The sequence below is a fragment of the Loxodonta africana genome, chromosome 8, assembly GCF_030014295.1.
Source record: "Loxodonta africana isolate mLoxAfr1 chromosome 8, mLoxAfr1.hap2, whole genome shotgun sequence".
NCBI lineage: Eukaryota > Metazoa > Chordata > Mammalia > Proboscidea > Elephantidae > Loxodonta > Loxodonta africana.
In genome coordinates, this window is record NC_087349.1 from 27,031,672 (window position 1) to 27,058,423 (window position 26,752).

Sequence of the window (26,752 nt, forward strand, 5' to 3'; positions counted from 1 at the left end):
GCGTGTGTATGCCTGGGTGGGGTTTGTTAATAGGTTTGCGTATACCTAATGATCTTTGCTTTTTCATGGTGGAATAAAACTCTGATTGATTAAAAAAAAAAAAAAAAAGACAAATAACGGGGTTTATGAAGCATCTTCTTTGAGACCTTTCCCTAACCTATACTTTAGGAACACGTATCCCCTTATCTCAAGCCCTGCTTCTAGTACTTTCCACCAGTGACCTCATCTCTTACTTTATGAAGACAACAAAAAATTGCCTAAGATAGACCCACACATGCACACAGCTGTGCACTTCTGGGCTTAAAAATCTCTCCATGCAACTCTCCCTCTATTTCTTTATCCTGGTCTCCAGGGAATCTATGTTAGGGCTCCTCCCATAAAAGAATTGCCCCTGATTCCATCCCCTTTGACCTTGCTTCAATCATTACTCCATCTCTCCCTCTATGGCTTCCCCAAACCTTCCTAAGCTGCACCCTAGCCTCAAAACATAGCATAGTGCTCAAGGAATTCTGAACTCAGACAACGTAGGTTCAAAATAATACTTATTAACTATGTGATGGCAGGCAAGTTTCTTCATCTGTTTGCGTTTCAGCTTCCCCATCTATAAGAAAGACATAATGGTGTCTCTCTTATAAGTTAGAAATTGTAGTGATGATTGAGTCAATATATGTCAAGTGCTTACAATATTGAGTTTTCAAAAAAAAAAAAGTTAGCTAACTGCTCATATTTCCTTCAGTATTGTTACTTGGCCAAGCTACCATTCCATCATTTTTTTTTTTATCTACTGAACCAAACTTCTTTCACCATTCCTTCTGTCTGGCTTCTAGCCCCTCGCTTTCATAATGGGGCTTCTGGAAATGGCCTGCCTGATATTGTAATCCAGTAGCCTGTTCTTGGGTTTCACTCTCCTCATCTCTTTGAAAAGTCAGTGCTGTGGAATATCCAGGGTCCCATGCTTCTTAAAGTGCTGCTTGTCAGCCCTGACCAGAACTCTCTAGGCTCACCTCCTTTTTTTTTTTTTTAACACGTTTGCCAGTAGTTCCTGTTGCTCTTGACACCTACGTACAGTATAGTGTTTTCCTGGCCTCTGTCCTTGAAACTGATTTCTTCTTTCTGAGAATTTTTCCACTTCAGTGATCTTGTCCCCTTCCACAGCTTCAACTATGACCTCTCTAGATACAGATCATTCCACCCCAGTTCTACTAAACTACAGATCTCTAGTTACCATTGGTACCTTGAATGTTCCTGCTGGCACTTTAAACTTGACCTGCGTAAAATCAAGTTCATCATCCTTTTCCTTTACCACTTAGATCCAACTTGTTGACATGTTAAATGTTCTTTTTCCATAATACCCCTCAAATTTTTCTTTTTCCTACTTCCATTGCTTTTACTGTAACACTTGCCTTCATTTTTTTCTTGCCTAGACATCGTGAGTCAGAATCGACTTGACAGCAATGGGTTTTTTTGTTGTTGTTGTTGTTGTTGTTTACTGCTTCTTTCTCCCTGTTGTAGTCTATCAATCAGCCTTAAAATTACAGATTTATCATACCAGTTACCTTCAGTAATTCCCCTTTGATTTTGAAATTAAAAGCAGATTACGAACTATAGAATCACAATTTCCTCAACATCAGCCCAGTCTATCAACTCAGTCTTATCTCCAAGGTATTCTCCTCCACATAATTTACCCTGGCTAAACTATTTATTCTCTATGAAATATATCTTTTTTTCCCAGTTTTTTTTTTAATATTTTATTGTGTTTTAGGTGAAAGTTTACATAGCAAATTAGGTTTCTCATTTAACAATTTTTATATAACTTGTTCCATGACATTAGTTACATTTTTTACAATGTATCAACATCCTCATGATTTCCATTGTTTTTGTTGTTTCCATTAATCTAGCTTCTCTGCCCCTCCTTAACTTCTCGTCTTTGTTTTAGGGTAAATGTTGACTGTTTAGTCTCATATAGTTGATCATTAAAGGGGAGCACAGTATTATCGGGTTTATTTTATAAGCCAATGTGTTGTTTGGATGACAGGTAACCACGGGGAGTGGCTTCAATTCAAAGTTCAAAGAGTATCTTGAGGCGATAGTCTCAGGGGTTCCTTTAGTCTCTATCAGTCCAGTAAGACTAGCCTTTTTTTAGGAGTTTGAACTTTGTCCGACATTTTTCTACCTTTCTGTCTGAGACCTGCTATTGTGTCTCTGGTCAGAGCAGCCAGTAGTGGTAGCAGGGCACCATCTAATTCTTCTGGTCTCAGGCTAGATGAGGCTGTGGTTCATATGGGCTATTAGTCTTGTGGACTAGTTTCTTCTTTGAGTCTGGTTTCCTTCATTCCTTTTTGCTACAGACTGGTAGAAACCAATAGTTGTATCTTAGATGGCTGCTTACAAGCTTTTAAGACCCCAGATACTACTTACCAAACTAGAAAGAAGAATATTATCTTTATGAACTATGTCATGCCAGTTGACTGAGTTGTTTTTCCCAGTTTTGAAAAGTTAAATATCACAAAACTTCGCTATGAAGACTTTTAAGTCATTTAAATACTAAAACCTTTTTATCAGTAGTTATCTCATGACCTTTACCATGCATATATGGTAACCATACATGCACACATGCACACATTTCTGTTCTACAGGATGCTGTTTTGAAGGCAAAAACTAGTTCCTATTCATCTATTATCCTTTGCAGACCTTAACACAGTGGTGGTAGAGTGGTTAAATGCTATGGCTGCCAAACAAAAGATGAGCAGTTCAGATCTGCCAGGTGCTCCTTGGAAACTCTATGGGGCAGTTCTACTTTGTCCTATAGGGTCGCTATGAATCGGAATCAACTCAGCAGCAATGGGTTTTTTTTTTTTTTTTTTTGGTTTGCATATTGTGGGTTCACAATAAATATTGGTTAACATCCCCACTGCTGCCATTCAGCCCACAATAAACAAGATTGACTCTAGTCTCAGAATCCATTCAGGCTTTCACCTCATTAAGTAACTCAGCCTTGTTTGGAGATTAGAAGAATGTTGTAGATTGTAATAGTTTTCCAATTATCCCAAGCTAAACCCTCTGCACTCAGCGACCATGGGTGAGTAATGCAGAGGGGAACAGGATGGCTAATCTTTGATAGGCAATGTGAGGGGCTCTTCTACTGAAACTGTCACATAACTCCTGGCTCTGTCTTAATTCCTCCTGACCAATGGAATGGATATCCAAAGATTGGCATGCGAAGTGAGGCAGCTGTCTGAAATGGGCAAGTATAACATGGTTGCAGTGAGAAAGAAAACCTAAGGAATATTCTATGGTCAGATTATTTTAGTGATCATTACAAAAAGGTAAAATTAAATTGAGAACATTAAGTAGGAAATTTAGCTAATGCACCCCCAAAATTTATGTGCTGAAGACACATTTGAATGGAAAGTTACTGAGGCAATTGGGAGCTGCTGCCACCACCTGGGAGGCAGCCTGGTTTGAATCTATAGGTTGCCGGAGTTACTTTGATTCTGTAAACCTATTATTTTCTCTAAAATGGTACTCTGTAAAGGGCAAGAATACTAATGGGAAAGTACCGGATCATGATCAGATACTGTATAGGTATTAAGTATTGTTATGATTCTAAAACGTTTTCCTTTGTCACACAACACAAGGCTATAAATTATGAGAGGAGGAAAGTAAACAGGGCTATAATGTTGCTGTTGTTGTTGTTATTGTTGTGTGCCATCAAGTTGATTTTTGACTCATAGCAACTCCGTGTGACAGAGTAGAACTGCCCCATAGGGTATTTCTAGGCAGTACTCTTTACAGAAGCAGATCACCAGGTCTTCCTCCCACGGAACTACTGGGTGGGTTCAGACCATGCAGCCGAGCACTTAATCACTGCGCTACCAGGGCTCCTCAGGGCTATGATACATTATACTAAGTAGAAATATTTCAGTGTATATATAATTATACTCTTAATTTCTTTGCTAGTGACTATCCAAGTTTTGGAAATCTCCCCTTGGGAAAATGTGCTTCTCTCATCCATCTCTGTGGCATCTGGTATTTATACAGACCTTTGTTAAAAGTACTGTCGATGTCAAGTCTGACTTTTCTTCCAGTGTTTGCCATCACCTTTTTTTATGGTCATTTTTACATCTGTCAAGACACACATTTAGAAAGTCGCTTTGCTCATTATCTGAACTACCTCTGTCAAAAACTCAAAAGGAAAAAAAAAAAAAGAGCGCCTTTTGTCAGTGCCTTAAGTGAAGGGCAACAGCGCTGTGTGGATTTGAAATCTTTCCAGGAGCACATCCTTTTACACAGCGTTGAGTTCTTTAGGCGGATTCCTTCTGTGGAGACACATCTTCTCTGAATAGCGCTCCGAGTGTTTCAGGAATAAAAGAATAGAGTTAAACAGAAAAGGTCTTGCTGGTGCTAAGACTGAGGAAGAGAGAGAAAAAGAAAGGGAGAAAGAAAAAAAGTGCGTCAAGGACAGAAACAAACACACTCCTGCAAGAGGATAGGCACACACATCCGTGAATAACACAGCTACTTACTCAGCGGCAGTGCCACTAAGGACTGACAGGGAGGAGAAAAGAGACTCTTGCAGACAATGCATTGTGGGGCAAAGTTCTAGGCTGATGTGTGTGGTTATACATCTTGGTTTTGTAAGTCAGGCTGAGGGTGGAGAAACTAAAGCAGCATCACAAAATGGCTTTTACGTCTCAATTTAACGTGAGATCCGCAGTGTATTCACCTACTCTTCTATGGTTTAGTAGGGCCACCTTAGAGCTCTTCCACGCCTGACAAGGGCCAGCTCAGATATGCTAGCTTTCAAGTGCAGGGTACAGAAGTCCGACAGACAGAACTATAGTTCATTCTAAAGTAATGCCTATGACCTTTGCATTCCAGGTCATATATCACAGAGTGGTAGGGACCCTTAATAGACATCAGCCAAACAATTGTACCACCATACCCCTGTCTTCACAGATGCTGACATTTCCCTTTGCCTGTCACTTCAGAAATTGTGCCTCAACTTCCTGCTTCTAATTTTAGAGACAATAATGCTTTTTTTAGTAAAATCACAAATCATTACATCAGACAGGATCATCAAAAAATTTTACCACTTCTTAATTCTAACCTTGAATATATGACCTTTAAGAGTTAAGTATATAAATATCACACAAATTATAAATCTGGGCACAGGTGGGCAACCAGGTCAAATGTCATAAGCAAGGTTATCGTTTTGTGATGTGGCCAACAGATTTCATCCTACATGCTTGTTGTTGTTAGTAGCCCTCGAGTTGATCCTGACTCATAGTGACTTCATGTGTGCAGAGTAGAACTGTCCCGGAGGGTTTTCAAGGCTGTGACCTTTCAGAAGCAGATCACCAAGCCTGTCTCCCAAGGTCCACTGGGTGGGTTTGAGCCGCCAACCTTTCAGCCAGTGGTCTAGCGTATAACTATTTGCACAACCCAGGGACTCTTCCTACATACCATGTGTGTTCAGAGACAGAAGAGGCAGACGGCCTTAAAGCACTGAGGGATCCTTTTTGATTCTATCAAACTACAGAGCCACCTCAGATCTGCGTTAATCAGAGCCTCTGCAGACTTTTTAGTGATAGCATCTAGCCTACCCAATCTCTACTTCAATCCTGAAGCAAGGTTAGTATGTCTTTCAAAACGAAACAAAACAAACCAAGAAAAGGGGGGAGGGGGACCAGAGAGAGAGACTGGTGGGTTAGAAATAGCTGTGGGTTCAGAGTCAGAACATCTGTGTTCCTGTCCTGGATCTTCTACTCATGAGCTATCTGATTTGGACCAATTGGCCCTAATCTGTGTGAGCCTCAGTTTCCCACCTATTCATTGTGAGTGATAACAACCACGCTGTGTACCTACTATGGTTTCTAAATGAGTCAAATGAAAAGATATAAACACTTTGTAAATGATGCAGTATTACCTATATATCAAGTGGTAGTATTTTATATACAGTGTATTAGTTAAATAAGCTCTCGGGGTTGTTCTGTAAAAGACTGAGAGTACTCAGGCGAATTTTGAGAATGTCAGCCTCAGATCAGCACACTGCAGACAAGTTGCAAGCAGAGAGAAGGGACTGGAAAAGCCTCACTTCATCTACTGTCCATGATCATGGGCAGGAGCAGTGGTGAAGTTCTGAAGACATCCTCCTCCCCTCACCCCACCACCCCACAGAGTGGCTAGAAAGCACTGTGAGCCTACTGGGAGTTGGCGAAAATATAGGCCAGAACAGGAGCCAAGGACCTCATCATCCAAGGAAAATAAGTAGTCAGACTCTGCAACTTAGGTATTAGTCACTGGGGTGACCCTCTGTCTTCCCTTGACACCATTTATTCACACCAAACAACTCATATCTTTTTCTGAACCACTGAATATAAAAGCCTACTCTAGGTCAATAACTGAGGAAGAGGCAAGGGAAAGGCAATGTTTCAGTATGCGCTAGAATATTTCACTTTAACAATGAACAGAAAAAAGAGCTAAGCCTCTGATAGTGCGCTTTTCTTAAACCTGGTTCCATGGAACCTTCTTAGCATCTACACTTAGTTGTGGAGAAGAGTTTTTGCTCTTGAGTTGGATCACCATGTAGTTCTTCTAATCTACTAGAAATTTTCAGAAACATACCTGTGTCATCTAACGCTGCCAAACACTGCCCAGATGAAACACTGCCCGGTCCTGCACCATCCTCACAGTCGTTGTTATGCATGAGCCCATTGTTGCAGCCAACTGTGTCAGTCCATCTCATTGAGGGTCTTTTTCGCTGTCCGTCTACCTTTTTTTTTTTTTTCTACCTTACCAAGCTTGATGTCCTTCTCCAGGGACTGATCCTCCTGATAACATGACCAAAGTATGAGATCTAGTCTCATTATCATTGCTTCTGGCCGTCCATGGTGTATTCAATATTCTTTGCCAAAATACAATTCAAAGGCATCAATTCTTCTTCAGTCTTCCTTATTCATTGTCCAGCTTTCACAGGCATATGATGCGATTGAAAATACCATGGCTTGGGTCAGGCACACCTTAGTCTCCAAGGTGACATCTTTCCTTTTCAACACTTCAGAGAAGTCCTTTGCAGCACATTTGCCCAATGCAATGCGTCATTCGATTTCTTAACTGCTGCCTCCATGGGTGTTGATTATGGTTCCAAGTAAAATGAAATCCTTGATAACCTCAATCTTTTCTCCATTTATCATGATGTTGCTTATTGGTCCAGTTGTGAGGATTTTTGTTTTCTTTTTATTGAGGTGTAATCCCTACTGAAGACAGTAGTCTTTGATCTTCATCAGTAAGTGCTTCAAGTCCTCTTCACTTTCAGCAAGCAAGGTTTTATCATCTGCATATCACACGTTGTTAACCTTACCATGGTACATTTGTTAAAGCTAAGAACCCAATATTAGTATATTACTATTAACTAAATTTCAGTCTTTATTTCAGGTTTCACTAGTTTTTCCACTAATGGCTTTTTTCTGTTCCAGAATGCAATCTAGGACTTCACGTTGCCTTTAGTAGTCATATCCCCTTAGCCTCCTCTGATCTGCAGGTCTCTCAGACTTCCCTTGTTTTTCAAGACCTTGACAATCCCTTTTGGGATTTTGTTGCTCTTGAATTACAGAGTTGTGTGTGGCAGTAGTTTTAGTTTAGATTAGTTCCAAAAGGTTTTTTGTTTGTTTGGTCGTTCGGCCCCAGGAAAGACTAGTTATCAAACACCTTCATCCGTGGCCTGTTCATCACCCTCAAACAAAAGCTGAGTCACCAAGATCTATCTGTATCTTTATAGTTAGATTATTGCTTTATCTGTAAAAGTGTGTCTACTCTTCTTAAAAACTTCCAAAGTACATAGAAAGTTGTAAGAGATTCAAATAAGAAAAGGACCGGGAGGAAGGAGTGTTTTGGAAAAAGAAGACAATATGATTTTAAAATTTCACTTTCAAAATATTTTTTCATAGAACACCTGTTTCTTCTATCTCAATGAAAGAGAATGAGTGGAATTAATTTCTCCTTCTGGATACTTAAAATTGCAGAACTAAAAGGACATGGCTTATGTGATATATGACCGTCCAAATGATAGATCATTTTGATTCAAACAATAGGGGGTATTATAGGTTAGGAAACAGAAATAAGAAGAGATTATTGTTTTCTCCCTCATCATCTTCTGTCATTTCTTATTCTCATGCGGTGATTTCCTCTCCTTTCCATTCTGTTCACAAATGGATATTGGTGGGAAATATATGAAGTGCAAAGTGGCTTTTACATGCTGTGCTGGAGGCAGAATTGACAAATCAGAACTACCACCCTCCAGGTGTCTCTCTCCTCACTCTTAGAGGAAGTAAAGATGTCCTGCATTCCTTATAGGAAAGGGCAGGTGAGATGAAGCCTGTAAGACACTTAAAAGCACCATGAACTTTGTCACTTGCCCACTCATTGCTTGCAAAATTTCTCTTACAACAGACCACCAAATTGTCAGGCTCAGCAAACTTACCTGATGAGTTGGGGGAAAAATAAAAGTTTTTTTTTTTTTTTTTTTTTTAAATAAGCAAGAAGTCTACTTAGTCAACCTAACCAGACTTTTCTATGCACCGCTGTATTCACTCAATCCACAAGCTTCCTAAGCACCCTATGCCAGGCAATCTGCTGCCTCCTAGAGATTATAAAGGCCAAAAACTCATTGCCATCAAGTCAATTTCAACTCATAGCAACCCTATAGGACAGAGTAGAACTGCCCCATAGAGTTTCCAAGCAGCACCTGGTAGATCCGAACTGCCAGCCTTCTGGTTAGCAGCTGTAGCTCTCAACCACTATGCCACCAGGGTTTCCTTATAAGGCCCAGGACATATTTATTACTGTAGTATCTAGAAGCTGCCCAACTGATAAAAGTGCTTGAGAAAATAACCATGGAAGATCTTGTAGCTTTCATTCAATAATAAAATAAAATGCTCAATATGCATTGTTTTTAAGATTTTGGACAGCGATTATTCTAGATCCAGGTAGCACTGCCTTTCCTACTGAGTACAAGAAATGCTCATCTGCACTGAATGATGCTTTTTAAGTGGGAATTGTGGGGAAGTCCCGTGACTAAATAATTATGGGAAATGCTGGTTAGCAAAGTTAAACAGGTTTCTTTATTGTTGACCTTCTCAGACTCCTTAACATACCATGGTTACCCTTCAAATGTCCAAAAGGATCACATAATTTATATTACTTGAGAAAAATTGGGGCTGTTTAACCCTGTCTGTTCGAGCACGTTACAGAATCATTGTTTCTCAAATTATGTTTTGGAAAATGTTAATAGCCAGTAAGTGCACTTTACTCAAAATTCCCCAGATGCAATAGATATTAAACATGCAAAAATTTGCTCTTATTACTTTTTGTGGGCCTTTAAAATTTTACATTATCCTGGAAAAATAGGAATATAAAAGGTGAAATCTAAGCCATCCAAACAGGAAAGTGAAGGTGTCAGGTGGGCCAAATCTGGATTTTCAGGTAGATACCCTCATCGATAATTGTTTCCTCTTCTGCTCGGATACCTGACTCTGCTACACAGTTTTGTATCTTTTTTTCTTAGTTCTTTCTTAATGAACTATATTGTCCTTTGTCTTCATAGAAACTAATATCCTATCTGATCTACTCCCAAAGCCATCAGAGACCATGTAAAATGCACTAGTAATGCTGTTTTTCCCTCTTGTTCCTGAGCTGTCTTCAAAAAACATCTTTCACAATTTAAGCCCATGTTGTACTTTTTATAGGACAAATTGATGGTCATGACAAGACATCTAATATATATAAAGGGTTTTGTTTGCTTGTTTTAAAATAACTTCATCTGCCAGATTGATGAATAGCACAAATTACAAATTCCCCTAGTTCATAGAGGAAGATCATGGAATTAAATGAGTAGGCCTCATGAACTTTTTTTTTGGTGGGGTGGGGGATGAATCTGCCTTTCAAAAAAGTGTGTCTGTGAGTGTGTGTGAGTGTGTGTGTGCACACGTGTGTGAGACCTTCTTTGGAAACAGAATTTGCCGCATCAGCAGTTGTAGATCAGACTGTCAGGCATCAGTGGCAGAGGTTTCTGTTGTACGAATTCTATTCTTTAAGAATCTGAAGAATAATTAACATAGACACAACTGTACTGTACTTGGTGTTCAGTTGCTGGTTAGATAATACCAGAAGGAAGTTCCATGTCATTCCTTGTTTGATTGTATCTATAACTAAAAGAATTGTTCCTGCTGCTATTAAACCATGTTTTAGAATCTGTTCATATTTTATGCTTCTTACACAGAGCACTCTTTTTTTTCTTTCTTTTTTTTTTTAATTAAAATCCTGTAATGTCAGTAACTTCAGGCCCTAGAAAAAGATGAAAGTATCAAATCTTGATACCTGAGAATACCCTTCTCTTTTAGAGCCCCTTTAATATTTAACTATCAGTTGCAGAGTCTAAACCCCAATTAACATTCAAATCAGAAAATTGGTTCTTTTATGTTAAAAAAAAAAAAACACATTTTTACATTGTCTTTTTATCAGTGTCAAAGATGCAGGATTCTTTTTATTTTTATTAACTCAGGGGAAGAATTCTGTCCTTGATATTTCAAATAAACTATTTCGCTAATAACTAAAATGGCAGCTAAACACTAAAATCTTCTGCTCAGTATAAATACATGCCATTGTTACTAGATAGCTATTTTTACCCAGAATATTTAACTACAATTCCTGCTTCTGTTCGCTTTTCACAGAATTTCCTGTTTTTCCTGCTGTTAGATGATAGGAAGATTCCAAATAATTTATGCCATATTAATACTAAGAAAATATATTAATAATGGTATTTGGTATTACTAATTCATGAATTCACGTAATCTTGTTATAAATGGTATTTTTATATTCTACACATCACTCATTCAGTTATGTATCAAGCAGCAGCAATATGCCAGCCACTGTTCTAGGCACTGGGGATGCAACGTGAAGAAAGCAATCAACAAATAGATAAATATATCACATGTCAGATGGCTGCCATATGTGCAATGTCAAGCACTATGGGAGTGGGGGATTGCACCTTTATACAAGGTGGTTAGGGATGGCCTCTCTAACCCTGAGTCCTGTGAGTAGAACCCAGTGAGAAACTAGTAAGCCAGCCACATGTTATGTAGTGGAAGAGCTGCCTGGCAGAGGAAACAGCAGGTACAAAAACCCTGGGACAGATGGGAGGATGCCTCCTGTGTGGGAGGACTAGGAAGGAGGCCAGTGTGGCTAGAGTGGAGGGATAGGGCAAGTGAGAGTGTGGGTGAAATCAGAGAGACTGAATGATTGTGGGGAGGAGAGGTACTATGAGGGCTTGTAGACCATTGTCATTGGCTTTTCCATGGAGTGCCACCATTGCAGGGTATGGAGCCAAGAAGTGCTAGAAGAGGCCCACCAGGGTGTGTTGACAATGCTCTAACAAGGAAGTAGCTTGAGGAAAGAGAGAGAAGTTCGATGGCCTTTTTCATCAATTTGCATAGGTATATTTAGTGATACAACCACGCACAACTTTCTTGTATGAGCTCTTACTGCTGTCTGTGTAATAACGTAATTATGTTATAGTTTTTGTCTGAATGCCCAAATTGCCAAATGGGCGATTTGTATAGAACTCCCCAGCTGTACTTTTGTGATCGGTGTCAGGGCTTGTCAGGTGAGGTAGCAGGCTGAGTTTTATGCTAGCATTGCTCTTCTGGGGCGGGGGGGAAACAGTATTTTGCCATTTTTTTGTCTGTAGTTAACATTGAAAATGCTTTCTGATGGAATAAAAGTAATCGATACATTATTCTGAACCTCAAATTAAATAATTGATGGTTCTAAATTTAGGAATATAGTATAATTATGAGAAGTGTTTTCAAAGCATGAATTCCAGCAGCATACAAGTTTGTGAAGTAACTATTTATTTTCTATTGGAGAAAAAGTCTTGAATTTAATGTTGCTTTGATATGAATAAGAGGTCTTTTTGGTTTTTTGTATGTCAGTATGATTCAAGTATAACTTTTCAAATTAATTGCTTTGATTCTAATTGACTAGTTAACAAGTGTCAGATATATACATACACACATATACACATATGCGCGTGTGTGTGTATAATTGGGAGCATCAAATAAAAATCTTGTTGGCAATGTTATTTCATGCATTTGTTTTTCCTTGTTTTTTACAATCCCTGTTTCTACCTATTTTACATTAAAAGTTGGTAAACTGGAATGATAATACATAAGCCTTTGGGAACTTAAATGTAATCTTTAGAGAAATAAGCTAATAAGGGAAAAAATAATTGTTGTTAATTATCATTTAATGAAAAAGACTCATTTTGTGATTGAACTATATAAACAGGATTTGAAAGGAATATGAGATGAATGTTTTTTTCTAGGTTAACAGAAGCAAAAATTTAAAATTTATATGCTCAAAATTTTAAATGGTTGCTGTACAGATAAATGTTTAAAATGATACAGAATAAATTTTAAGTCCCTGCTATTAGATATATTTTATATTTTTTAATCCTAACCATAGTAAAAGAAGGTTCAGTGAAGCTTTCATAGCTACTTTTAAAATCATAATGGAAATTTGCATTGATTCCATAGGGATATTTGGTTAACTGTAAAAATCTTGAAAAGAAATATAACTTCTGTTCATATATTTTTTTTATTCAAATGTTTGTATTTACTTGTATGGTTACATATTTATACCAAAAAGCAGTAGAGTAGTAAACCTCTAAATTTATCCAAAATTTCTATATGTTTCTTACAATTCAAATTAAACCTACAGTTCGTGTTAGCTTTATTTTTATTTGGAAGAGAAGTGGTTAAGACATTTTAGCTTGCATTCAATGTATTTTTTATAATATTCCCATTCAGGGGATATTCATTTAATTGGTTAAATGTTTGGTACCATTATAAAACACTTTTCACTGCCATTTTCAAGGACTAGTCATTATTCTCTGAGATCTGGAAAATATTTTTTGTAATATTTTACCTTAAAGGCCGTCTAAAAGAGAATAATCGTATTTCTTTCATTCTAGGTCAAAATACGAAGTAAATGACTGTAAACATCTCCAATAAATTTTCTCTATAGAGATAACTTATATGTATATTCTAGCTCATCTCTGTTTTTTCTTAAATATTTGGGTTCTTCAGGGAAAAGTATTCTGATTAATATAGTTCATTGTACCTGTGTGAACCTGGCATTAAAATAGTTTAAAGTATTAGCATTATTGTGTTCTATGATATATAAAAGTAAATGGTCTATTAATATAAATTACTGGTTCTGACTTCTTTTTTCCCAGGCCTGATGGAATTGGAACTGTTTCAATGGAAGAAAAAGAAAAGTTTGAAGAGATAAAAGAGAGACTTTCTTCCCTTTTAGAAAATCAGCTAAGCCATTTCAGGTATATTTTCTGTTCATAATACGAGTATTTGCTCTTTCTACTTCACACAATTCTCCAGTCCCTGCCCTAAAACGATTCATGATGTCTTTTTGCTTCTACTCAAGAACTATCAGTACCTCCCTCCATTGCCTGCAGAGCATGATCCAAATTCATCTAGCTTACGTTAAAGGCTTTCTGTGGTCTGATACCCAGCCTGCCATTCCATTTCCATTACTCATTTAGGGAATCCATTCTTCCTACAATATCCATTTCAGTGTACTTCTGGCTTGCCTGTTGAAATTCTTATCCTTGCATGGCCTCTTTCCCCAGCTCTGGTGACTACTCACCTCTCTGTATATATATCTCAATTCTATCCTCCAGGCCAGGACACTCTCCAGGTCCACTTCCAAGTGGAACCTTTCTTGATTATTCCAGGAAAGAGTAGTCTGAAGTCTTTTAGCATTTATTGTCTGTACTCTTCACTTGTCAATTTTGACATAGTTATACATTGTTTAAGTCAATACTTATGCTTCTATTTACAGACTTTGAAAACAAGGGCCATAGCACCCAGCAGAGTTCCTTGCTTGATAAATATTAGTAATTGGTACTAAGAAACATTTGCAGGGAGAAAGATAAAGATTTGATAGTATTTATTTTTCTCTGATTAGAGACAGTTCAACAGAATCAAATGCCTAAAAACAGAAATATTCTAATACATTTTCTTTTATCACTCTTATTATTGGGCCTCATAAAAGGTGACTATATCAGAATATCATGTCTTACAGAATGTCTGACATTTGCATGTATGTGGTTTGGAATCATTTTATGTGAACTTATTGAAAAAGTAAACTCATCTAATGTTCCCCCCGGAAACCCTGGTGGCGTAGTGGTTAAGTGCTATGGCTGCTAACCAAAGGGTTGGCAGTTCATCTGCCAGGCTTTCCTTGGAAACTCTATGGGGCAGTTCTACTCTGTCCTGTAGAGTCGCTATGAGTCGGAATTGACTCGACGGCACTGGGTTTGGTTTTTTGGTTTTAATGTTCCCCCCAGGAGGGTAGGGCTTATTATTTACCCATTTGAACACTGCCTGGCTACTCAGAGCCTGTTTCCTTATCTGTAATATGAAGGGCTTAGAGTCAGTGATTTTAAAACAATATTGAAAGAAGAAATTTTCAGGGAGTATACTGTGTCTTGGAAACCCTGGTGGCATAGCGGTTAAGAGCTACAGCTGTTAACCAAAAGGTTGGCAGTTCGAATCCACCAGGCACTCTTTGGAAGCCCTATGGGGTAGTTCTACTCTGTCCTATAGGGTCGCTATGAGTCAGAATTGACTTGACGGCAATGAGTTTTTTGGTATACTGTGTCTTGGAGCCCTGGTAGGTGGTGGTTAAGAGCTATGGCTGCTAACCAAAAGGCCAGCAGTTCGAATCCACCAACTGCTCCTTGGAAACCCTATGGGGCACTTCTACTTTGTCCTATAGGGTTGCTATGAGTCGGAATCCACTAGAAGGCAACAGGTTATCAACAGGTATACTATGTCTCAGCTGTGGAGGACATTTATATAATTAATATAATGTAGATACAGAATTTAGATCTAACCCAAAAAGATGATGCTATTATATTAGAAGGATACCAAAAACCAAAAACCAAACCCAGTGCCATCGAGTCGATTCTGACTCATAGCGACCCTTATAGAAGGATATTAAGAAGGACAAAAAGTATGTTTGGAGTTGGAGAGAAGTGGTCATAAAAAATGGGGGGCAACAATACATAAAATAATGGTTTTCAAGACATTAAATTTAAGGCAATGAATAACAGTAATCTCTGAGGAATGGGGAAAAAAAATATGTAAGCCCTGTAATTGCTTCAGCTTAGTGTAGATCTCTAGGTATTTTCTCCCAAGGAGCACTTTATGGGTTAACCATTGCACCATGGTCCCCTAATGTTAAGGAGAGATGTCAAATATAAAAAAGTCACAAATAGAACTTCTAGAATAACAGCCAGAGGAAAAAAGACACATAAAGGAGCAAAGATAAGAATAAGAACAGATTTCTCTTCAGAAATAATACAAACAAGAAGATAATGGAACAACATCTTTAATTTACTGGAAAAAAAAATAAATAAATAAACCTAGAAGTCCAAACTCAGAAAAATATCTTTCAAAAGCAAACACAAAATATAAAATTTCTCAGACATACAAAAGCCAAAAGAATGCATCATCAGCCAACCTAAACTATGAAAAAAAATTAAGGAAAGTCCTTCAGACTGAAAGAAAGTGATACCAGAAGGAAATACGGATCCACACTAAGGAAAGATGAGTATGGACATGGTGAATACATGATTAAATATAAAAGACTATATTATATTCATCTCTTTGAAAGATAATTGACTGTTTAAGACAAAATAATAGCCATGTAGGGTCAGACTAATAACATATAGTTGTAAAAGGTATGGCAACAATGTTACAAAGGCCAATAGGGGAAAAATGGAAACTACTGTAAGCATCTAATATTACTTGAAGATAGACTGAAAGTTAAAGATGTGTTTTTAGCAAATGCTAAAAAAAAAAAAAGACAAACTATGAAGATAAAATGGAATCAAAATAATGCTCAATTAATGCAAATGCATATTATCAAACTTCTCACTCAACATGAAATAGGCAATCTGAATGTCCCTATGTTATTAGAAATATTAAACTTGTATTTAAAAACCTTTCTGTAAAGAAAACTCTTGGTCCAAACCCAGTGCCATCGAGTCGATTCCAACTCATAGTGACCGTATAGGACAGAGTAGAACTGCCCCATAGAGTTTCCAAGAAGTGCCTGGGGGACTTGAACCGCCAGCCTTTTGGTTAGCAGCCTAGCACTTAACCACTACACCACCAGGGTTTCCAATGGCCTACTCCTGGTCCAGTTGGCTTCACTGGTGAACTCTAGCCAGGGTTTAAGAAAGAATAATACCAAATCCATGTAAACTCTTCCAGAAAATTGAAGATGAATAAATACTTCTCAGCTCATTCTATGAGGCCAACATCACCCTAATACCAAACCAAAGACATGACAAGAAAGGAAAACTCCAGAACAATATCCCTCATAAACATAGATAAAAAAAAAAAAAAACTCCTAACAAAAATTTAACAAATTGAATCCAACAATATATAAAAAGGATGATACCTCATGATGAACGTGCTATATCCAGGAAGGCAAGGTTGGCAAGGTTGAAAATCAATTGTCTAAGTCACCCTATTAACAGGTTGAATTTCTATTAATAAAAAACCATATGATCATCTCAATGGATAGAGACAGAGCATATAAAAAATCCAACATCTATTCCTGATTTAAAAAAAAAAAAAAACGTTTAGCAAACTAGGAATAAAAGAAAACTTTCTTAACCTGTGAAAGACATCTATTGAAAACCTAGAGCTAATATGATAGTTAATGGTGAAGGACTAAATGTTTTCCACCCAAGATCAGGAATGAGGCAAGGATGTCTGCTCTGACCACTTCTCTTCAAAATTATAGTGGATGTTCTAGCGAGTACAATAAGGCAGAAAAAAAGACACTAAAGTCATCCAGATGGTGGGGGGGGGGGGTGGGGAGTTAAACTGAGATATACCATGTTCATGGGTCAGAAGACTCAATATTGTTAAGATGTTAATTCTCCCAAAATTGGCGTACAGGTCCCATGGAATACCAATCAAAATCTTTGTAAGATTTTGTACAAATGTACTAGCTAATTCTAAAATTTATGTGGAAACTCATAGGATTTACTATAGCCAAAATGAGTTTAGGAAAGAATATTGAAAGTCTAACACTACCTAATTTCAAGACTTATTATAAAGCTACGATAATCAAGACAATGTAGTATTGAAAGCCCAAAAATAGACCTACACACATATGGCAATTAATTTTTAACAAATATGCAAAGGCAATAGGCAAAGTATATTTTTTTCAGTGAGTGATGCTGGAAATATTAGATGCCCAAATGCAAAAAAAAAAATTAACTTTAATCCTTACTTCACTTAAAAACTTAGGAGAAAAACCCTCTGTCCTTGAGTTAAAGATTTTAAATAAAATACCAAAATCATGATTCATAAAAGAAAAGCATTGTTAATTTGAACTTCATCGAAATTAAGAGCTTTCACTCTTCAAAAGACATTTTTAAGAGAATAAAAGATAAGTCACAGAGTGGGAGAAGATATTTGCACAATGCACATCCCCAAAAGGACTTTTATCCACAACACATTAAAAAAAAAAAAAAAAAAAAACTGTTGCAATCAAGTGGATTCTGACTCATAGCGACCCTGTAAGACAGAATAGAACTGCCCCACAGGGTTTCCAAGGAACTGCCAGTGGATTCAAACTGCTAACCTTCTGATCAGCAGCCGAGCTCTTAATCATTGTGCCAGCCGGGGTCCTAGCCATACTTGCAGGTATTGTTACCAAAAAACCAAACCAAACCAGTCGCCATCAAGTCGATTCTGATTCACAGAAACCTTACAGGACAGAGTAGAACTGACCCACAGGGTTTCCACGGAGTGCCTGGTAGATTCAAACTGCTGATGTTTTGGTTAGCAGTCAAACTCTTAACTACTATGCCACCAGGGTTTCCATCCACCTATTGTTAGTACGGCTAAAGTGAAAAAAGAAAGAAAGAAAACAAACAAAAAAAGAAACTTGAACATACCAAGTGTTGGCATGGATGTGAGAAACAGGAACTCTCATACACTGTTGATCAAAAAAAAATAGGATGTAAAAAGGTACAACCCACATTGGAAAATAGGCAGTTTCTTAAAAATTTCGGTACCTATCAGTGTGACCCAGCCATTTCCCTCATAGGTATCTCTCCTAAAAAAAAAAAAAAAAATCTCTCCTAGAGAACATAAAAGCTTATGTCCATTCAAAGGCTTCACATGAATACTCATAGCATCAGTGTTCACAGCAGCTAAAATCTGAAAACAAGCCGAATGCCCATCAACAGGGGAATGGATAAGCAGTGTACTCTATTCAGTGGACTACTACTCAGCAATAGAAATGAATGAGCTGCTTTGTTACATGCAGCAGCATGAATGAATATCAAAATAATTATTCAGAGTAAAAGAAATTAGATAAAGTTATGTATACTCTATGATTCCTCTTATTTAATAAGTTACAGAAAATACAAACTAATATATATGACAGAAGGTAAATCAGTGGTTGCCTGGGAGTGGGGTGGAATAATTTGGAGTCATAAATACGTACGCTACCTTGATTGTAATGATGGTTTCATAGGTGTATATGTATGTCAAGATTTACCAAATTCTGTGCTTTAAATATGTGCCGTTCACCATATGTCACTTAAAAAAAAAATTGCCGTGGAATGGATTACAACTCATAGCAACCCTATGGAACAGAGTAGAACGAGTCCATAGGGCTTTCCTGACTGTAATTTTTATGAAAACAGATTGCCAGGCCTTTCTTTTGTGGCATCTCTGGGTGGGTTTGAACCACCAACCTTTGGGTTAATAGATAAGCGCAAACCATTTGCACCACCCAGGGACATACGTCACTTATTTATCTCTAAATAAAACTTTGAAAAGGCGGGAAAAGCTACATGCTTCTCTTTCATAGCAAGAAGTTAGTAGGTTAGTATCTAAAACTGAAAAATCAAGAAGTAGAAATATTAGCATGTGGTTGGGAGACATGAAATTTAAATACCAAAGAATCAGCTAAAAACTGAAAACAGCTTTTGTTTTGTTTTGTTTTCTGGAAAGCAGAAAATTACTCAAGGAAATAGAACTGTCACAGGGGACTTCTTTTTTTTTAATAAAAAGTCTTTTAGAAGTATTTCCTCTTTAGATTGTGTGCATATATAACTTTGATAAAAACAAAAACTGTTTAAAAGTGGGTGCGGAAAAAAAAAAGGACTTAATTTTAGGACTCATCTATATATAAGCTCATGTATCTGTATAATTAATTAACCAAAGTGGGAATAAGGGTAACTTCAATTTATTCAGATTAGGTATTAAACTTGGTTGAGTTTTATTTGATAATTGAGGGTTTTCCCTTTCGCTTTGCTTTTGTAGAGCTATCAAGTGGTAGAATCCCCAAATATTTATCCTGAAAGACAGAAGAAAACGATTCCCTTCCTTTCCAACTTGTTTCATAACGATTCATTAAGGTTCCGTGTAGTCGTTCCCTGTACTTTATTGATTCAGGATTGTTGAATTATTTACACATCTTGAGCAGCTAATGCTGATTCAGAACATACCCAGTGGGACCTCAGAGCCCTGAAATGCTAAACGTAAGTAATCAGGGGATCGGTAACTAACGTTTCATTCATAAAATATGTCCCCCACAGGTTAATGGAAATGAACAATAGGAAAGACAATGGATGGATTATGCAAATACACCGAAAAGATTTAACCAGGGGGAGGGGACTACAAGAACCCAATTTGTGTTTTATTTAAACATGGATTAAGGTTGATGGCATACAAGATGATTAAAGCCACTTTGCTAATTTGTGACTGCTCTCCATTGCACAGGAAAACCCCTAGCAAAATAAATTGGTTGGGCTTTTTTTTTTTTTTTTTTTTTGCGGGGGGTAGCTGACGGGTACATGGAAACAAGAGTAAGTGAAGGAAATTTTTAACAGTAAATAAAATAATAAGCACAATATTCTGAAGAGAAATTAGAGCCACCAGATTTATGTGACACATATTTACATTTATCTGAGAATAATGAAGAGTTTATGAAACTGAAACCCAACCCTACTAGAAATTCAGCTACTACTTTGTTTTTAAAGGGAGGAAGGGAGAAAATCTTTTTCTTTTCTTTAAAATTTGGTCCCATAAAACAAATTGAACCTACATATATGTTTGTAAGGAAACTTGTTCAAACACAGTATGAAAAAAAAAAATTTCATTATTAATTCTGCCTGAGAAAATATGCCTGCTAAGTCCCTGAATAATGGAAAAAAGCATGGCGTGAAGGAAACTTGTTTCCAAGTTATTCTTCTGAAGATTTTTAAGTCAGAACAAGGTGGCAGTCTATGGGGCAGCCCAGCAGCTTGGAGCACTTGATCTTGGGGTGGAGTGGAATGGGGAGAGTGTTGCTGAACCAGGTTCAGCAAAGCTAAGAGCTCCGCTGGACCAGGAGGCCCTGACATACTGTACTTGTTAAGTGGAAAGTGACCTAAAGAGCTACTCCCTTCTAAAGAACAATAAACCTGTTAGCACCACGTGGCCACTAACTTCTGAGGAGCCCACCCACTTTCCCAGCCTCCTCTGACCCTAATTTCAGAACATCCATATGAGATGTCGGTGTGTGTTAGGAAAACAAAGGACCTCTGCTGTCGCAATGGTTAAGCGCTTGGCCTCTAACTGCAGGTCAGTGGTTCAAACCCACCAGCAGCTCTGCCTCCAAGGGAGAAAAGACCTGGTGATCTGCCCCCAAAAAGATCACAGCCTAAGAAACCCTATGAGGCAGTTCTACTCCCCTATAGGGTCACTATGAGTCGGACTTGATTCAACGACACACAATAACAGAATGGTATTAAAAATATTTGGAATAAATGATTCTTTCCTGGAAAAAGACCTGTACGAAAAAGACCTGTAGAGGGTTTAAATGTGTTGGGTGAGGAGGTTGAAGAGTTAGACGTGAGAGAAGACCAGCAAATGTCACGCAAGAGGGAAGCCAAAATCTTATTTGTCCTAGAAGTTGTGGCATAGATTTCCATCTTAAACCAGACATAAATGTAGGAGAAAGTGGGGGAAATCGTTTTATCTGAGAGCTTAATAACAAATAAGAAAATATTAGGGAATGTGTTTTAATTATCTCTTTTCTCATGCCAGCCAGAGCTTCTTTTTTTGTTTACTACATTCTTTTAGGATATGTACTGTCAAAACTTTAGGACATTTTCATTTTCATCTCAGTTTGTAGACATTTAAAAACCTTCATTGTTTCAGATATTTAAATCATAAGTTTTCCAGGGTGAGTTGATACTCTTTTAACCTCCTTTTGTTCCTCTTCAATAATGCCAAGTAATACAAGAGAAATTTTATTTCACGGTCTGAGATAAGTGTTTGACTGCTTGGTTCTTTCTTTTGTTTTTAAAGATATTGTTTTCCCTTTGGACGACCTGAAGGTGCTCTAAAAGCTACGCTTTCATTACTTGAAAGGGTATGTTTGAACATTACTTTATAAATACTATTTGTGTTCTCAGTTGCTGTGTATTTTAGTTACTGAACGAGGCAGGCAGTCCCATTCCTCACAGGCGTGTTCTCTTCACTGAGTTCCTCCCACTTCATCAATTTCACACCTTTTCTTACTACATTCCAACTCTCCCTTTATCCTCCTTTCTTCCTCCCCATTTTCCGAAGCCAGTCATCATCCTCATGTCCTGAAATTACAAGATCTTTCTGGTAGTATCCGTTTTTTTTCCTATCTCTTTTTTGCGCCGTGAAATAAATAAAAATTTTTTTTTAGTTAAGTATAATTATCTCTGCTTTTCACACTTCACAGTTGTCTTTTATGACCCTTCCCGTCTTTATGTTTTCTTCTACCTCTCATATTCTTCATGCCTGTAAGAGGTTATCATTTAGCCTTCATAAACATATCATTCCTTCCATTCAAAGTTCATCTCCGAATTTATTTCAATTGCTCCAATTTATGTGTACCTTAAAAGAATGAATAAGTTGTAGAAACTCACTTTCCCCAAAATAGAAATAGACAACAAGGTTTTATATCCATGTGAAGAATCACTTTCTATTGAAAGTGTATTCTCCACTCCTGCTTTTGTGGCAGATGACTGTAGATGGAAAATACCGCACCTGTTTATAAAACGGTTCCTATGCTAGATGGATGCTAACGGTTAAATGAGGTGTACAACTCATATTCCTTGTCAAAATTAAAAAGAATTTCTAGGGATTATCTACAAGTCATGCTTGGATTATTCTAACCTTGATTTATGGACTTCAAGCACTTGTTCTTGTCCATTTTCATGCCAAATTAATTTCAGATACTATATTGTTTATTAGCACATCTATTAAAAGCAAAAAGGAAAAATATTGTTCAGACCTTCCATCTGTATTTCTACGATTTAAGGACTTGGTAGATGAGGGTTAGAACCGATGACTAAAATGAGATCTTCGGATCACATATAGACTCCATCTACATATCCCTGTCTTAGCCCAGATCACCATGTGTTCCATGATAGAAATATTATTTTAGTAATTATCTGTTTTATTAGAATTTTCATAATGTTAAAAACTATATGTAGTGTAGGCTTTTCAAACTGTACATTGCATCCTACTCCTTAAGGTACCATGAATAAAATACCATTCTGAAGGATCGCTTTACTTTTTGGAACCGCAGGCCCTCCTGGATCTCTCAGGCTGCCTGTCTGTGCTCTGATTTCCATGACAGGCCCCCTCCCCGAGCAGGGAGTAGGAAGTAAGAGCGGAGATGCCCGTGTGCCCTGCACTGACAGGTGGCAGGGTGAACAGTGACCTTCTTCCAGTTATAGTCACTAATCTTGTCTCCTGCTGAATTGAGAAGTGTTAAGGGCCATTTCTTCATCTTTATGTCTCTTCACTTACTGACATCTTAGAAAATGAAATAAAATCTGCGTGGGAACCATTCTTGATGACTGTGATGCCATGGGAGGGTGTGGGGTGGAAGCATGAAACAGAGGTTTTGTCTCCATTTTGCACTTGCCAGCCCTCTTCTGCATTTGCCAAGAAAGAGAATCCAATTCCTCCCACTCCAGGTTAAGTGCCCAGCTCTTAGATAATATGAAGTACTGCCTGATTTAAACCCTGGACTCACCTCTGGGTCAGACATACATATTCTAATATTAATGGCTATTTCTGTTATTTAGAAGTTTGTCATCATGGGGAGGCCTATTAGTAAAGTTTATGGTTCTGCACATCAAATAGAATTCATCTTCAACTTAAATTTTAGTAATGATCACACTAAAAATAATAGTGCATGTTTAATGCTTGTGTACTCCTTACTGTGAGTACAGGGATTTTTCTAGCTACGAAAGGTCTGATGTGCCATTCTAATTAAAGTGTTATAGTTTGTTTTTTTTAATATGAGAAGGGGAAGAATAATTGAATTTTATATGGGAATAAATTTGTAGAATGATAAATTTTGGTGTTTTCAAAAAAGGAAACCTTGCCTAACAAAATTAAAATGTTGTCAAGGATCACTGATGCTTGGGGGAGCGAGTAATAGAAAATCCTTAGTGCTGAACCTGACCGTAAAGAGAATGAAATAACGAAGCATGAAATAGATGCTTTTGTGTCCTTTCGATATTTCTTTCAAGATAAAAGACAGAATGATAAGAGCACTTACAAAAGCACTGTCTGTTCTATATTAACATTCTGCCATATATGTTATAATTTAAATGAAAGCAAAGCAAGAAAACGTGTATTAAATATAGGAAAGAATTCAGCTTGATAATAGCATAGCCAGAAGTTATTGTGAGCAGTTTTATGAAAGCAAGAAAGTTTCAAGAAAAATTATCATTATAAAAGTGTTTAAATGCATTACATTTTGAATTCTGGATATAATTTATTTTACCCTTGCTCGACACTGATTTTTTTTTTTAATTCTCAGAAGTTTCTGTTTATTTTAACATTTTCTTCTCCCTCAGCATTCATTTCACTAAATCAAAGAAGTTTGCTTTCCCTCTTTCTTTATAGCCTGCCATACTATCTTTCAGCAGATCATAATAGTTAAATTAATGAGAGTAGAAATCCTGATTTTTTTTTTTAAAGCTCAAAAATGAGGCTTACTCTTAATGGGATTTTTGTTATTGTTTTCAAAGCTAGTGCTCATGAGATGTAAGGTTTTTAAATTAGGGATATACAAGACAAACTTTGTTTATTGCTTGTCCCAAAGACCGTAATCCTGATCTGAAACAGCTGCTCTAATGGTGTCGTGGGTCCCTGGAGGAAAAGCAATGGTCACACTGAATGGTGGCTTGGCGTATGGGACGTTTTGATGTGCATAAATGAGGCTTAGACAGGAGGAACCAAGACCGGAGGATTACGTTCCCAGTTGTGAAGTGCCGACTCATTACTTCCCCTGATGTTACTTAGGGCCCCTTCCTCAAAAACAGTCAGGACTGGGACAATTTGTGTGATTTGTGTTTAGTATTTGTTTGACGGTATTTCTCTTCTCTTTTACTTTGGTAGGTTTTAATGAAAGATATTGCCACTCCCGTACCAGCAGAAGAGGTGAAGAAAGTGGTCAGAAAATGTCTGGAGAAAGCTGCCTTGATCAATTACACTAGACTCACAGAATATGCCAAAATAGAAGGTCAGTGCAGTGAGCAATTGCCGAAGTGGCCGAGAGAGCCAACAGTGCCTATTAACTGAATTTTCTGTGAGAAGTCCTTTCCTTCCCTGAACAAACCTGTACCGTGGCAAAGGGAAATGTCTCATTAAAATCTCAGCTGGTGAACTGAAGAGCTTTTTCCTATTCATTGCTTTAATATGCCTCCTGGGACTCCGCTTGAATGAAAGACCCAGGATTCATGCCTAAGTTGTCCTTTGTTCTTATTTTGAGTTTTCAAGAAACCAAAAGGTGTTTTCATTGGTTGTATTTTTTGACATTACTGTAAGTATGTCTAACATTTAAACTATGGGCGGTGTATTCTTTCCTGATCAGTCACCCTGTAGTATGACGTAATTTTATTTTCTGTTCTGCAGTGTCTCTCAGAAGGGGGAAACTTGTTGATTATGGTGAGGGCTGAAATAAACTGATAGAACTTTCTATAGTTTTTAATTGCTTGCGAGGTACTGATGCATTTGAAAGGTTAGATCCCTTGAGAGGACTGTGCTTTTTTTTTTTTTTTTCTCTCTATTCCAGGTTTTGTTCATCAAAGATAACGATATTTACGTTGTTTAGAAATAAGTAGATTAAAATTTGTAGCAAAGTCGTGAAATCAGCTTTTATTCAAAAATTCCTTAAGATAATTAAAAGTAACAGAAAGGGCCTCAAATGCTTCACTCTAACTTTCATGAAATTGGCCTGTATAGTATATCTAGCATTAGCTTATGGAGGAAAAGGTTTGTAGTTAATGTTAAATATCCATATCTAAAAATAAAAATTTAAAATTAAATCATCCATTAGAAAAAAAACTAGTAATTTTTGATAGGAAATTGTACCCAGTGAATTATAAAGCTACGCGTTAGTTGATATTAAGACACTGCTGTCTTAATTTGGATAATGAAAAAGTTGATTATACTTGGCTGTGTTATCGTTCCTTTTTTCTCTCCAAATCTGGTCAAGCTTTCTAACAAGCATGAGATAACCAGCCTCCTGAGTGATTAGCAAAAAAGCCATCTCATCGCTATAGCAACCAATATTATATCACGAGAGTAACAACATGAAACCTCCTTAGTTACCAGTTTAACATCATTAATTATGATATCACGTTGTGTTAAAGCAAAAGCGATGCGTATTAGACCATTTGGGGAAAGTGGGAGATAAACAGCTTGGTTTTCACATTTTGAATACTCATTCAAATAATTTTTATCTTTTGGGAATATTGAGTTCTGAACACAGATTGAAAGAATTGATATAAAAATAGATATATTAAAACCTTTCAAATCTGACAAAGAAAAAACAGTCTGTAGACTACCTAGAAAGACAATGTTGTTTTATATGAATGTTATGAACTCTATTCAAAAAAACTATCATTGTCTTTTCTAAGAATACTGAAAAATATGAAGTGTATTTCTTTGTTAATCTCTCTCTGTATTTTTTTATTCATAAGTCTATTTTAACGTGGATCAAAAAAGAACTTACTTATATTTGTACACAGCCATTGGGCTTCTTTCCTTAAGTAGCTAGATAAACATGTTAACATGCTGTAAAAAGGTATAGTCCTTCCTCCTGATCACTCAGAAAAACGAGCCTGTGTTAGAGAAAAAACAATAGTAGGACCAAATGGAGAGCAAGCAGGAAAATTCTCCCATCTTCTTCCTTTCTGGAGTCACCCTTCTTTTATCTTCAATCTAGGGCGGGAATATTGTAGATGATGGTTCCTAGAAACCCAGTCCAGGAGGACTGCCAAGTAGTCTCCTTTCAGAAAAGCAAAATGCTTGCTCATTAGATGAGAAAATCTTCTGTGCTTTTCATTCTCTCTCTCTTTATCTTAAAAAGTAAAGTGCTTTTGTTTCATGTCCAGCAGCAGACCAAGAACAAAATCAAAATTAAGTTATAGAAATAGATAGTAGACTACTTTTTTTTCCTTCATTGGCCTTCTTCATTATGTGAACAGCAAGGGTTTGCTTTTTCTCCTAAATTCTCTTTTCTTATGTTTTAGGCCCAGCAGAAAAGGAAACAGGTAATTCCCATTTGTGCATGCACGTGTCATAATTTC

The 26,752-nt window shown here is 37.2% G+C and overlaps 1 protein-coding gene across 14 annotated transcripts in view; it reads left to right on the top strand.

The window, feature by feature from the left end:
- CADPS2 (calcium dependent secretion activator 2) overlaps nt 1-26,752 on the top strand; it is a 614,350-nt gene that overhangs the window by 445,769 nt on the left and 141,829 nt on the right. For 8 of the 14 annotated variants that reach the window (XM_064289767.1, XM_064289765.1, XM_064289774.1 and 5 more), the window contains 4 exons: nt 13,295-13,396; nt 21,471-21,534; nt 24,558-24,681; nt 26,696-26,716. In XM_064289767.1, the coding sequence (XP_064145837.1) occupies nt 13,295-13,396; nt 21,471-21,534; nt 24,558-24,681; nt 26,696-26,716 (311 nt within the window). The remainder of the gene's footprint in view (nt 1-13,294; nt 13,397-21,470; nt 21,535-24,557; nt 24,682-26,695; nt 26,717-26,752) is intronic. The other 6 variants (XM_064289775.1, XM_064289766.1, XM_064289773.1 and 3 more) reach the window with 1 other exon arrangement.